The sequence below is a fragment of the Orbicella franksi genome, chromosome 1 (genome assembly GCF_964199315.1).
Source record: "Orbicella franksi chromosome 1, jaOrbFran1.1, whole genome shotgun sequence".
Taxonomy (NCBI): Eukaryota; Metazoa; Cnidaria; class Anthozoa; order Scleractinia; family Merulinidae; genus Orbicella; species Orbicella franksi.
In genome coordinates this window covers 21727235-21741912 of record NC_138145.1, presented here as the reverse complement: position 1 = coordinate 21741912, position 14678 = coordinate 21727235, and the positions used below count along the sequence as shown (strand labels likewise).

The following is a 14678-nucleotide window of genomic DNA, read 5'->3' as shown; positions in this document are numbered from 1 at the left end:
AATGTCGTGCATTGCTCGTTACGCAACGAGCCCATGAGAGTAGACAGTTACTTTAACCATTGACATCAATCTGATGAATTTGGTTTTTTTCAGTTGACGACGAACCTCCGACCCCCAAAGAACCACCCCCTGATCTTCCCCCTCTGTCGCCACTTTACATTGCTATGCTGTGTGTGGGTATTCCACTGTTTATTGTTGGAGTGTTGGCTGGTGCCAAGAGGGTGTACGCCAAACTGTGGGTACCTGAAGGTTTTCCAAGACATCGACCTCGACGACAGTCTTCCACGAGGCGTGAACCCGTCGGCCAGGAAGTGTCCATGAGGTAAACTTTTTGTCCTTGTGGCATCTTGACGTCTACAAAAGTCATGAACACGAGGTTTAAGGAAGGAAGAATTCTGGCTGATTTCATCATTCTCTTTTCTCCCAGATCAATGAGCAAAAGTTCCTCGGAAATTGACGAAGAAGGTGCTTGTGCGGATGGCGAGAGCAGCCGATCAGACCTCACCCCTCCCAGAGAATCCAAACGCGTCAAGCTGGACAACGGAGAAGACCCGCGTAAATGGACCAGCCTCCACAAGCAAGCAGCGGATGTGACTGTACGAAACCCATCGCTGGCTCTGACCCCTCCTCAGGAGGGCAGTGGCGAGCGAGGAGCATCAAACATAGAGGTGGATGCCAGAGGCCCCGGTGGAATGACCGCCTTGCACTTGGCTTCGTGTCGCGGTGGGTACGGTGATGGCAGCAGCCTGGATGACGACAAAGACAGCGACGACAGCGGAGGAGCGATGGTCTCGGATCTGCTGTCTCTTGGGGCAAGCTATGGATCTAAGACGGACCAAGATGAGACACCGCTTCATCTTGCTGCTCGACATTCCAGAGCTGATGTTGCTAAACGTCTTCTGGATTATGGAGCTGATGCTAACTCACGGGACCGACTCAACCGCACACCTTTACACTTAGCTATTGGAGCTGATGCTCAGGGAGTGTTTCAGGTAAATATGAAGTGATATCCCACGTGTGCTAGGTAAACAAAAATTGACATGTTCTGATAAATAAGAATTAGTATTGCATGTTCTTCAAGTAGATATGTACCTGGTAAGTTCAGTGCTGTTCACGACGCAGAAAACGCTTTATTCTCGACATTTTTCATTCCGTCTCTAAACGGTGTTGTTTCTTTTGTCGTTAAGATCTTGCTACGAAATCGTGCCACGGATCTTGAGGCTAGAATGGACGATGGTACCACACCGCTTATCCTGGCTGCAAGGCATGACTTGCCCGATCTCGTGCGTCACCTCATCAAAGCCGGCGTAAAGGTCAACAGTGCGGATAATCAAGGTGTGTGTGTGATCTGTAGTTTCTGATATCTTGGAGATTGATTTGAGCTTTCGCCGCGGTCTCTAAAACCGTTGATTTGTGTCTTGATAGGAAAAACCGCTCTGCATTGGGCTGCCTCCGTGAACAGCTTGGAAGTGACCAAGGAACTGCTGCGGAATGGCGCCAAGAAGGATGCTCAAGATGAAAAGGTTAGTTAAAAAATAACTTAATCATATTAACCCCGGCTAGTGAGTCGCTTATAACGAGACGGATTTTCCCCTTCTATTCTAATTCCGTTTTGTTATCTCTTATAGGGTCAAACACCGCTGTTCCTTGGGTGTCGGGAGGGAAGCATCCAGACCGTACGACATCTGTTAGTGAACTATGCTAACCGCAAAGCCGCGGATACTATGGATATGACACCGGAAGATATCGCAAAACAGAGGCATCATCACGACATTGTGGAATTGCTCACGGATTGGTCATTAGGCTGTAACTCTCCTAAGGCTGTGCCAGCCCCCACCTCACCCCCCGAAGGGCAAAAATCTCCACTCGCAGGTATGGCTTCTCCTCCTGCAACATCTCCACCAGCGGTTGAAATTCACAATGGCGGCGCACCTTCATTGGTGGCTCATTTCCAACCGGCGCGTCCCAAGACGACTGTCAACAGAGCACCTGGCACACGACCCAGGTCGACTGCTTCAGGAAGTAATAATAATAACAATAATGCTAAACGGAAGCGGAAGAAGGCACGCCCCGATGAGGAAGTGTACCCTGCCATGAGCACTGTGACAACGCTCTCGCCACCTAATTTGGTGACTTCTTGTGCTACCGGACAACAACAGGCGTTTTCGCCAAATTGTGTACCGATCACAAACGGACTTTCTCCTCTCGGGAGCACGGGCATTTCGCCCGCGGATTCGACTACCTTGTCGCCGCTTCAGGCTCCAAATTCGCTTGATACACAGCCGCCTTCACCATTAGAACCATTAGAAATATTGTCGCCGGACGACTTGGCGGGCTTGGAGGAAGTCCAGATCGGGTGGGACGATTTGCCGCTGGACGACATAGATCCTTTTAACGATCCTGCGGATATGTCCATGTGCGGGTTCCCTCCCAGCTCGACAATAGGGCCTTTGACCGTTGTGGACCACATTGTGCCCACTACTTCAGACTGTATGTACGTACCTAATGCAGCACCGCCTGTGAGGCGTGTGGTGGACCCCTTAGAGGGTCAGAGACTTTACTCTGTGCATAGCACGCCGGATCTGCACAATGGCGGTTTGCACCACCCTGACTCTCGGCCTCTAGTGTTTAATGGAAGAACTTGTCACTCTGCGCAGAAGGCTCCTAATACGACGCCTTCGCAACTGGCCTCGTATCAGGCTATTACGAACTCCAACATGTTTCCCGGCTGCGGCGGTGGAGGAGGAAACTTGATGCCGCCCAGAAAAGACTACCAAAATGGCGATTATTCGATGTACCATCAACAATTTCAGTTACATAACCACCAACTTGTTTATGCGGGCGGAGAAAGACTCCCTTCGCAGCCACAAGCTCGCTCGTTTGTCAACGGCTACGAGTCGTCACCTCAGAAGTTTGTTTCGTTCCCAACCCCTTCCCCTGATTCGCCGGGGCAGTGGTCTTCATCATCGTCATCGTCTTCGTGCTAGTCAGTGTATGTGTACTTTACTTGTTTTTACCATGACTTCATTGTCCAGTGTCCAGATGAGAGTCGCCACAATAGATGTTACACTCCGTTGTTTCACCCTGTTTTCATTTGTTAGTGGAGCCAGGACCCCAAAGCGTATTAATTAATAAACTTTTACTTGCAGTGACGAGTAGTCACAAACTATAGGTCTCCCCTTTGGACTGTCACACAACACTTCGGCAGAAACCTTGCGTGACCATCCAAACATCAGTCTCAAGTCGCACAAACTAAGTAGCACATTTTTTTCGCTTCCACTTTTGTTAAAAAGTTATCCTTCTGATGTGTAGCGTTGTGTGAATTTTGGCCGTTGTCTAAAGGCAGTGACTATTTCATGCGCGCTTATGTGCGATGCTGCTGTAAAATTGTTTTTTTTTTTGTAACAAAAAAATTTAATATGTTTAATGGTTAACTCCACTAACTGTTGTAGTTAACTTTCTCTAAGAGGTAAAATTGTGTTACAATGAAAAAAGTTCGTTTGGTGAAACTGCCGTGTTTATTGTATACAATAATGTTATTAGTCCCGTCGAGTTATTTATCAATACTACTGTATTTTAATGTTATAGTTATTACTTACAACTGTTCGTACACCGCGGAATTTTTTTTTTTTGTGGCGAGTTCAGGGGCGGAGAAAAACAAACGGACACGTCTAATTCTAAATTATTTTAATCAACGCAGTAACCAGGGGGCAACGTTTTACAATTTATCTCACAACCCTGTTCAGGCCTGTTGTGTCAAACGGGTTCAGTTTTTACAGGAGACGTTAAAACTGATTTCACAATAACGGACAACAAATCTACTGATGAACACAGCTTTGATCAGTGTTTCCGGCGAGATAATAAGCTGTTGTGGTATTTTAGAGGAATGCAAATGCAGTGAGTCAATACTGCTCCTAAACTAACAAAGCACACATATATGATGAGGTTGAAAGGTAGCTGCCTTTTTAAAAAAAAAAAAAGAATTGCAATTGATTTATAGACGAATAATTGAATTTCATGTTGGAACTAAACACATAGAGCTATAGAAAAGTTTAATATATTTTTAAGATGTAATTAGGAAATCTTAAGACTGTAAATACATTTTTTGTACATTGAAGAACATTTATGCCCCACCGTTTCGCCACTCGTTTTCGACAATATACTCGAGGTATTTTGAGTTCCTATCACAAGTATAAGGGTTTTCAAGTCGGTTTTAGCCATTGTCATGACCGATGGGTTGCTTCTGTACTAATCCCGTATATTATTTTTATAACTTTTACCTGGAATTCATTAAGTAACTGTGTTATAAACGATAACAGAGTATTTTGGGATGGAAATAAAACCTTGAATTGCATTAGAAAACATACAGGTGTGTTTTTCTTGTTGTGTTTCACGAGAATAGTGTATTTGTATGATTCCACTAACAATTTAATTGTGCGGAATGAAACAAAAATCTGAACAATTGTTTACGCTTGTGGCTCTGTATTTGGACATTCGCCCAATTTGAGAAACCTAGCAGACAATAACAGGTTTATTGTCGGCCTTAGGGAGCACGCTACAATTCTCAATTAGCGTGAATATGGTTTGTGGCCATTTGTTGTTAAGGAAGTTCGTTTAGAAGGGCTTGCGACGTAATTAGTTCCTTTCGTAGATACTGGGCGTTGAAACAGGGAGGAAAAATTACGTCAAAAAATCGCATAAATCTTGGTGTCAAATCAGAATCTTGGTATGCATGTTTATGAAGGAACATCGAAACAAAAGAAAATGAATGAGTTTGTAAATATTGACGGTTCGAGTGGCCTCGTGGCGTTAAAACCCGTGGGAAAAATGCATTTTGCACCTTCCCACACACTTCTTTTCTCGTGCTCTATTGTGCGGACCATCTGGTCCGTAGCCAATCAGACGGCGAGTTAGCGCTTGAACGGTGCAGCACGTGCAACCAAACAGCGCGTGTTGTTCGAAATATGGCGATTTCTTTGTCAAAACACCGGCTGAACAGCAGGGTTATGAGCTGAGTGGTGGATCGCGTGAAACAAGGTCTTCTATAACTCACCGTCGAAGGATCCTTTATTGCGCGATGAAAGCATAATTGGCTTTGTTGAGAATTAATGATGTTTGCCGCATGAGAGGAGGTTACTGGTGCGCAACAAACCGGAACTGGGCTACTTTAAATCTATGCAAATGTGTTGGAATCCAAGCGACGTTTTGTTTTGTTGTTGACGTAAATTACCCCAAGGAAAGTAGCGAAATGAGCTTCCCTGTAAGTATGTAGTTTCCAGGTTTAATCCGAATTGGTTAGAAGTATTTTACGGTGCACGTTTTTCTGTTGGGCGTGCACAGGTAAATATTGGTCCATATCTTATGGGCGCGACCCATGCAATACTGTCATGTTATTGACTGACGACCCGCAACTCTATAAAAAGTAACCTGACAGGGGTTTGTTAACTTTGCGTTGTTGACTTGTTATGACATTCTCGAGCATCTTGTACATGTTTGTGTGTACGACATGAACACAGAATCACTTCACAAGCGAAACTTGATTAAAGAACTTTACAGGCCTTTCTAAAGAGAGTCTTTCATTTGCCTGAATTTTACACGCAAATACTTTATGCGTTTTCCCTCATGCTGAATTGTGATTGTTTCTGTCAACTGATTGAAGATGACTAAAAACGCTTCAACGATTTCAAATAAAAGGCACCGGAGCAGAACACTCAAAACTGTTGAGATACTTGCAGTTGACGCTGATTTCTCAGCAGACATCAACTTGTTAGTCACGTATCTTAGAAAGTGTACGTGGCTGAGTGTCGTAGGAAACCAAAATCTCTTATGACATGTTATAGCCGTTTTGCAGTGACTTGAAACCTCTCGCACTACGTCTAATGAATGAACCTCGGTCTGTTGAATTCACCAATCAGAGCTCCAAGCATGATATGTACAACTTTACGTACTCTGGAAGCGCGGGAAAGTCTTGGTCTTGCAGCTGATTGGTCGATAGACTCGAAGACAACAAAAGTGTGTCTTGCAACTTGTGGTAGTGACAATAAAATAGGCTATTCTTAAACTCTAGGCCACATTAATGACTTAAAAACGGCTCTGTTATAGCTCACCGCTACTGTTCCCCTTTGATAGATTTAAGCTTTCCATACACGAAAAGATGAAAGATTACGACAACGTGGAGGTTTTAATTTCAGCATGCTCTAAAATTATACACGGTGAAGAAGCAGACCAGTAGTTGCATAACCATTCCAATAATGTTATTTGTGAGAGACGATGGAATTCGATGCTAAATATTTTGTGGAGCGTAGTGTTATGATGTTTCCTTCTCGGAGAAGAGGACAGGAGTAGGGAAAAGGGGCAAACCTGCTCCCATGGCTGCCCCCCTAAGTCAGGGAAAAGGTCATGGGAGCGAGACTGGAAAAGGGCGGGAAGTTCTTCCGCTGGGATAACGCACAATGCATTTAAGTTTTAGATCACTTTATAATTGAATTTCCTTATAATCCGATTTCTTCGCTTTTCAGAAGACAACTTTGACCAAATAACTACTTCAACAAAACAGAGGGATACATTTATTTCAGGCACAGGCAGAGTTTACTGTACACCAGACACCGAAGGGCGGGCAGTTGCGTAAAACTTTAGTTCATCCTGAAGCAACAAAGTGTAAATGAGCCGGATGATATTTTCATCGCACGCTGTTTGTTATCAAGAGCCTGCAAACTGTTGGCAGGTGTTCGCGAGCTACTCTGAGATCGTGCCGTTGAGAATTCTTTGAAAAAAATCAAACAGAGCTATACAGCGTCCGGAGGACTATTTCCTGAACAAGTGACTGGAGCAAGTCGTGTTTTCAGAACATGCGAGGAATCTGAACGCGAGACGTTCATCCCGATTTGAAAATATCTTTTCAACACCCTCCCTTGGAGATAAGCAGTTAAAGGTTTGATTTACTGTTCCTTATTCGACAAACACATTTGCTGATTTCAGTGCCAATTGTCTCTATTGTCAGAAACTAAAAGAGGTGTTGTCTTTTCCGGTCGGAAAGTGAACTGTGCAAATAAATCGGTCATTTTTCAGCTGACGTCACCTATTCAGATAGACTCTTTCTTTCCGCCCTACATGTCTTGGGTTGAAGCACAAGTCTGATCAAGGTATCGATTCCCCTAGCTTGCAACATTATACACGTGTATTATCAGGTGAACCGGTGCGAAGATCATAAAAAATCATAGGTGATGTCTTGATTTACTATTAAATTCTGTAGAAGTAACATTGAAGAACATTCCTAGCAATCGGACGGGAAATTAATGCTTTGATCTTGGGACAATGGAAAGTAGAAAGGAAGTTATCTTTGGGCTCCTATAAGGATTACAGATTTCCTCGGAAGGACTAACATTTCACTTTCGGAGGGCCGTGGGACGCAATGACACTATCTCAAAAAGTGATACTTTAGCGGTTTTTAATAATGGTGCAACTGATACGCCTTATAGTTCGCCTTATCAGTCAGTAAATTCAGTATCACACTTCCGCGCGCTCTCACATTGCATTATTCACTGTCAAAGTTTCCCAGTTATACAGTCCGTTTACTGACAAAACTCTGTGTCAATTTTGTAATCCTCTTTTCTTATTTCCCTTGTTCATTGTGGTCTAGTTTCCTTTTCCTTCAAACCTGAAATTCAAGGCCATTGTTTATGGTTCATGCACCAGTTTATTCCTTGATTTCATTTGAAACAAAGGTGCTTTGTTTCTGAATGAAATGAAAGTTAAAACCGCGTGTGCTACAGCTGTGACAGACAATAAGTTATTTTTACAAACAAACGGCTACTTTGCAGGACAGGTGCAAAGGAAGACCTGTACAAAGATATTTCACGTGATTATTTCCTTAATCTAGCGTTTACGTTTAATTGAAGAACAAAGCGTGCTATCTTTCTTGTTCGTGATCACGTGTTAGCTATGACGTCGCGTGAGACTTGCTTATTACGGTTTGCGCATCTTGAAAAGCCGAGCCTAAATCTTTAAAGTTCGTTTGTTTGTAGTACGTGTTTATCTTATCCATCCTTAACCATTCCTGTTCCTTTATGGATTATTATTTATTTGGTGTTTATCTATCTTGGTAAACTACTATTTTCAAGTTTCCTTCAATGTAAAGGTAATTTTGTACATGGCCGCCAAAATAACTCAGAATACCACGACTGGGCTCCTTTAAGGCTGCTCTCCATATGATCGCTTGCATCACTGCAAAAAAGTTCAACGATTGTTGAGATCACATGAAAAACTCTCCCCAGAGATCCTATATAGCTGTCCACGCGATGAAATATATACCAGAAATCAATGCATCGTTGTTTTATCCAGGTCTTGTGAGGCATTGTTTTAAATCCCGTATCAATCATGGCGATTATATGGAAAAGGTGGTCTTAAGGATCGCTTAACTTTTTCTAGAGTGATCACAGTGATCGTAACATCGTAACATGGGGACTAGGGAACTAGGCATTACGTTCTTTCAAATATAACAAGTGCTTTACGAGTTACATGTTACAGACAGTGGAGAAAAACAGAGGGGACAAATGTTTTGTAGTCTATTTTGCGTGTCGTAAAATTCTTGATATGTATTCCTCAAAGCTTTCGTTCCCTTTTTGTGAGCAAAGCAATTTAGCCTCTGGTGCCTGAGCATGGTTATTCTACTTCGCGACTAAGACTTTCATTATTAAGGCTAGTTTTGATTAGCGACGGGGTCGTAGTCGGAGTCGTAGTCAGAAGAGTAGAGCGATGCGATGTAGTGAAAATCAAACCGACGGAGTCGGAAGCATAGTACCCATTCCGCTTATGACTCCGTCGCTTATTTACGATCCAGTGGAAACTGGATTGTTGGAGTCGGAAGCATGAGCGGAAGAACAAACCAACAACAATGCCCGATTCCGGGCCTTGTGATTGGTTGGTTCTTCTGCTTCTGCTTCTGACTCCGACAATCTAGTTTCCACTGGATCATAACCGACGGATTCGTAAACGGAATCGGAAGAAATGGAAACGTTCTGATTCTTCCTATTATCCTATATAAGTATCACTGTGTATTCTATGTTAGGTAATAGCTTCAGGGCTCCTATTGATAGCAGAGATGCTTTGTAAGCTCCCTGAAGGGTCTACCTGAAAATTTTACCTTTAGAGTTTTTTACTTTTAAATAAAGGTGTCTATTTATCTTATCTTCCGACTCCGATTCCGCTGAGCTTATGACTCCGATCACTCCGCTTACTCCACTCCGGTTTTTGATTTTCACAAGGTCGTAAGCTCTTTTACGACCACGACTCCGACTCCTAGTGAAAACCAGCCGCAAATCTATTGAAGCGATATAATTTAGTATTCGGTGGAACTAAAATACTTTGGTTCGGAGCTCTTTCCTCTACAATAATAGTAGTTAAACACCTTCAAAATCTCTCCATCGTTCATGACGTTTAGCTATCTCCTCAACGACAACGGAGGCAAAGGAGAGAGAGCCTGGGAACGAGATTATCTTTACAGTCCACTGGAGATCCGAAATGACCATGTCTGTTTCTTACTCTTCTCCGTGTTACGTTTTTCACAATTTTGTCAAAGTTGTACCTTATCTAAGTTGTCTACCTAGTACTCGACTGCGAAAAGTCTCGTTCTTTTCCTAGCCTACCAATCGAATACACGAATGCGAAGCAAATGAACAATGATGATTGAGTGGTTTCTTTGCCCAATTTGCATATTTTTAATTTTCCTATCGCACAGAGGATTTCAGAAAAAAAAAAGCAAACAGAGCGCTCGTAGCGTAATCTAGCCTAATACCTGTAAGGTACATGTATAGGAGCAGCATGAGATAAAACAGTTATTTGCACAATATTTTGCTGTGGTATACGGGGAAAATATATGCAACGGATAAACTGTAGAGGACTGGACACGACTAGGCCTAGCTGAATCTCAAGCATTCTCGTCCCCAGAGGCCGCGCTCCTTTTGGTCTGCACCAAGAATCGAGACCTCTGAGATCGACCTCTGGGAAGGTCCAACACCGGAAGTCCGCGATTCACGGACTTCCCGTCAATCTGCGCATGCTCAGAGTCAAGTCTGAAAAATCCGATTGGCTGAGAATACGAAACGATTACTCTGCGTATGCTCAGAAATTTGGACCTTCCCAGAGGTCGCGATTCTGGGTGCTGACCAAAAGGAGCGCGGCCTCTGGGGACGAGAATGAAACATTCGACACCGTGATCACGCCTCTTTTCGCCCCAGACTCACACAACGCGCGCGTGACGCTTTCATCAATAAATACGTACGTGTCCGAGAATTAACTTTTTTTTCGCTTTTCTCGAGACGTGAGCTTGGGACGCCTGTCATCCGACTATGAGAGAATGTACCCGAGCTCTTACTGCAAGTATTTCTCATCTATGTAGTAAATATTGAAGTTGTCTCACCAGCAATTCAAGAGGCAGTATTCTCTCAGCATTTGCTTGGGCACTTCTGTTCAAAGAATCAACTAAACAATGAACAGAATCCAGAGCAACTTCAAGACAAACGATGAAGTTCTCTGCCATGTTACGATCTGCGTGCGGATAAAATCTTTATCAATCATCCAAAAGACGCATTACTGTTTCTAGAAGTTCAGTCGTGGGAGAGCAGTAGCAAAAAATAAATAGATCACCACAACAAGACATTTCACCACTGTCGGCGATTTCTAGGTAAAGTAATTTACGTTGCCATCAAACATGAACAAGCCATTGTGGCATAACGCACTTTTCGTGCTGGCATATACAACGTAATTTGCAAGACCTGCAGGTTCTTGTAGGACGCGTATATTTGGGCATATATTTCGCATATCCCCGCGCTTGGGTTTACGCAAATATGTGGGTGCGTATCTACGTGATCTAAATGGTCCTGTATTTGGGCTTAAAGCCCATACGTAACGCGTGTTAACAAGTACACGCGGCAGAGAAACCCGCATATACCCTGTCGTAATTTTCAAACGAATGGCCGACCATAAAAACCAATATCACCTTTCACCACTTTCTCAAAGCGAGTCTTGGTGCTCATCCTTTCATGTGATCAGGCTACCTGGGCTGCCTGGCCTTAGCGCCTAGTTGACGGAGAAAGACTCAAGCCCAGATCAGAAGGCTGTAGTGTGTTTGCCCATTTTAATTTGATACTTTTGCTTTTAATGGACATTCTTACCGTTGACACGCAATATTAACACTTTTTCGTATTTTACATACAAGCAAAAAAAACCCTGCACAGATCAATTTATCATGCCGAATTTAGTAGATATGCAAAGGTTCATAAGAATCTGTTGCAAACTCATCAGAATATGGCATCCAAAACTTGCAATTTTTTCAGAAAAATGGATGCCAGGGGCAAGCGTTGCCCCTGTGATACATTTCTCTGAAAAGATTGGCAAGTTTGGGATCCCATATTTTTATGAATGCGCAACGGATTCTTATGAAACTCCGCATAAATCCTAAATATGGCGTGATAAATCGAGCGGTGAGGCTTGTTTTTTGTTTGAACGAAAAATTCGAAAACCGTGAGATCGGTAACAAGGACCGTTTACGCAAGGTATACTGTGTATCTTAGAGTCGTTTTTGCTAAAATGGCCACCTTGTTCCGGGTGGTAAATTGAGAGGAAATGAAAGGAAGCACTGACTTAAATGTCCTTTTATTCCCCCAACAAGTATTTTTACAAGACCGTATATTTTTTTGTTGGGCTCAGAATATCTTTAGAGTCTTTCAGTAGTAATTTCTAACCCTTCGCCCCGGTTACTGGTTGTGTTCCACATCACCTTGAATCAGGATAGAGTTTTACTTTTCAGTAAGTAACATCAAAGAAGGAATTGATTTACGATTTACCTAACATTCAATTTGTTCAAAATATATCAAAAAAAGAGAGAAAGATTCTGCTAATTAAATCTGGGAGATGTTGCTATGTTGGGGAACCTGTGTTAAAAGTTTATTTCTAGTTTTTCGTACAGACGAATTTAAGAAAAAAATTTACTTCATGCCATGCCACACTCTTTGTTGAATGCAGAAACATGAAAATCCTCAATTTTCGCGATACGTTCAGTGGCGGATCCAGACCTTAAGCCAAGGGGGAGGGGGGGGGGGGAGGGAGTGAGGGCTTGCTCTACCGGCTTTTCTTCCTTCTGCGATTTTTTACCCAAAATAAAGGGGGGGGGGGGCGGAGGAAATATGTTTAGTAGGCTTGTGTCATAAATATATTCTTGACATTTTATCCGGTGTATAATCCTTAGTGTTACTGAGGTGAATGTTGTGGGCTCCCTGTGGTGAAAAAGAAGCCAATTGAATATTCCAATGAAATTGAAGCAATGAGCACAAAACCTTTCCAAAACTAATTCTTGTCGTTTTCTTTTTCTCGAGGTTTGCAACTGGTTTCTGGTAGCCATTTTCATGCTTGAAATACACGGAATGTACGCGTTCAGTGGAACTCTGCAGGTTCTAATTTTGCCTGTCTGCGTTAAAAATTTATCGCTTCAGAAGTACTCCGATTGTTTTAGCATAAATGGACACCTACAAAGTTGTGCTACTGCGAAAAATTGGCATTTTTTTCAGTCAGACGGGCCTCTCTTGATTGTCTTGATTGTTTTGCAAGAAAAAAGATCGTCGAAAATTTCAAACGAGGAGCGAAAGTGGCGGGGAAAAGCGATGACGTCACGATAACCGCGGGCTCATGTTCGAGTCGCATGACTCTCGCATCTTTTTGTTTTGAGAGTGGAAGCAGTGGCTCCTAACTGTGTAATACTAAATTAATACCTGATTAGACTCTCTTTTGGATTGAAAATGAACTACTTCGCTTAACAATCATGGTGTTCGAGTCGTACGTGGTCGATCTTCTCAACAAGTACGCCGGCCAATACTTGGAAAATCTTGATTCCTCGCAGTTGCGTCTTGGGATTTGGGGAGGTGGGTCACAAAACTAATCAGTGCTAGTTGCAAGAAATTTCAAATATTGTAATCGTGATTTACTTTTTATTCAAACTTATTGTCTAAAATAACGTTATGTTTACGTTTGCAGGAGATGTTCGACTCGAAAATTTGATTTTAAAGGAGAGCGCCTTAGTAAGTGTATTTTATTCGTTTAAATACTCCTGGTTGTTCTTTCTCATTTAAAGTGCAGATAAGACTTGAGGTTATTTTAAAACAGCAACGGTGGCTGAAATCGCAAAGGGATTTAAAAATAGTTTGGAAATATCTAGCTATAAACTATAAAAGCTCGTAGACTTCACTAGAATACAAACCCGCATACAAGCCCACATACAAACCTACAGTTTGTATTGTCTGCGAGTGTCCGGACATGTCTACCACAAACTGGAGGACCCTGGAGATCGAATGGCTAGATTTTTCCAGCAAAATTAAAGTTAGGTATACGTCTTTGCAACCGGTTGAAAAATAATGGACACGTCTAGAGTTATCTCTTCATTCAGACGTGAAAGCTTGGTGTGCAAATAACCTGTTGACCTGTTATCTTGCCACGAGTTGTACTAAAGCTCTATACAGTATTTTTTAAGGGAATACCCTAAGTTTAATGTTATATAGCTTGTTCAAGTCTTGGCCACGACTTACCTGAGCCATTTATATTTGCATTTTACTTTCCTTCAGGGTTGTCTGGCGTTACAATTTTACAAAACGAGTCCAAGAAAATATTGTGAACTAAAATGCAAGTTATTTATAAATTGGCACAGAAACATAGCTGGATTAATTGGAATATAATTAGCGGTTGTTCTGATGCAACAAAACTTGCTTTAGAAATATGTTTAGTATATAAATGAAGTGGTTGTAAACAGGTTTTCCCTCTATGTGAAAATAGCAGTTATACTCCCATTTTGAACTGGCCAGTTGCCACAAGTGTCATGCAATCATCAAATATTTGAAACAGGTGTTTTTAACTGTGCTCTCATGCTATTAGCTTTCATATTACTAGTACCTATTAAGATCTCCATGGAAACAAAGAGCTCTGCTTTTTTTTTATTACCAATTATTCTACAAGTCTGCATAGGACATGAGATGATAGATAGCCAACGAAGCACATAACGCTGAATTGGCTACAATCATCTCGTATCCAACAAGCGCGAGTGAAATAATTGTTTTATTCAAAACACCCCCAAAATATAGAAAACCAAGTTACCATATTTTTAGAGCATGGTATAATTGCTCATATATTATAAGATGGCTAAGCTGATGAAAACTCTTAAATTGCATTACCCAATGATCCAAGTTTTAATAAAAATAATTATTTTGTCTCAGTCAGTATGGAGACTGTTAACCATAACAACATACTTCCTGTGCCTATCAGGAAGACCAATTGCCTGCAGTGTGTTTCTCATGTCTACTTCAGATGACTGACTCCTTTTAAGTGTTGAACCAACTGAAGAATTAACAAGATGCTGAGCTCTAAGAAATCATAAATGACAAACCACTTGTTTTGGATGAAAGACCCTGCACAGAGCAGAAGAAACTTTTTAAAAGTAAAGGGCACGCTATGCATGCATGGGCAATGATGTTTTACAATGGGTGAAACATTAGCTACCTTGGAAATTGCAAAACAAACAGATGTTAAATGGAAATGAAGTAAATGAAGTCGCTTGAAGTAGGAATAGTCCTGTGCATTTTAATTTTGGAGGAAACCAAAAAAACATCTTAGCTGAGTGATAAAGACATCATACCCTA

General features: G+C 42.0%; 2 protein-coding genes across 4 annotated transcripts in view; both read left to right on the top strand.

Moving 5' to 3' along the window:
• LOC145497047 (uncharacterized) overlaps window positions 1-4366 on the top strand; it is a 29266-nt gene extending 24900 nt beyond the window's left edge. For all 3 annotated transcript variants that reach the window (XM_081476847.1, XM_081476840.1, XM_081476853.1), the window contains 5 exons: window positions 94-322; window positions 428-992; window positions 1188-1335; window positions 1426-1523; window positions 1629-4366. In XM_081476847.1, the coding sequence (XP_081332973.1) occupies window positions 94-322; window positions 428-992; window positions 1188-1335; window positions 1426-1523; window positions 1629-2987 (2399 nt within the window). In that variant the 3' untranslated portion in view covers window positions 2988-4366. The remainder of the gene's footprint in view (window positions 1-93; window positions 323-427; window positions 993-1187; window positions 1336-1425; window positions 1524-1628) is intronic.
• Window positions 4367-12636: 8270 nt separating this feature from the next.
• Window positions 12637-14678, top strand: part of LOC145497039 (intermembrane lipid transfer protein VPS13A-like) — a 71285-nt gene continuing 69243 nt past the window's right edge. Inside the window, exons 1-2 of the mRNA XM_081476829.1 lie at window positions 12637-12914; window positions 13027-13070. Coding sequence (XP_081332955.1) covers window positions 12815-12914; window positions 13027-13070 — 144 coding nt within the window. The 5' untranslated portion in view covers window positions 12637-12814. The remainder of the gene's footprint in view (window positions 12915-13026; window positions 13071-14678) is intronic.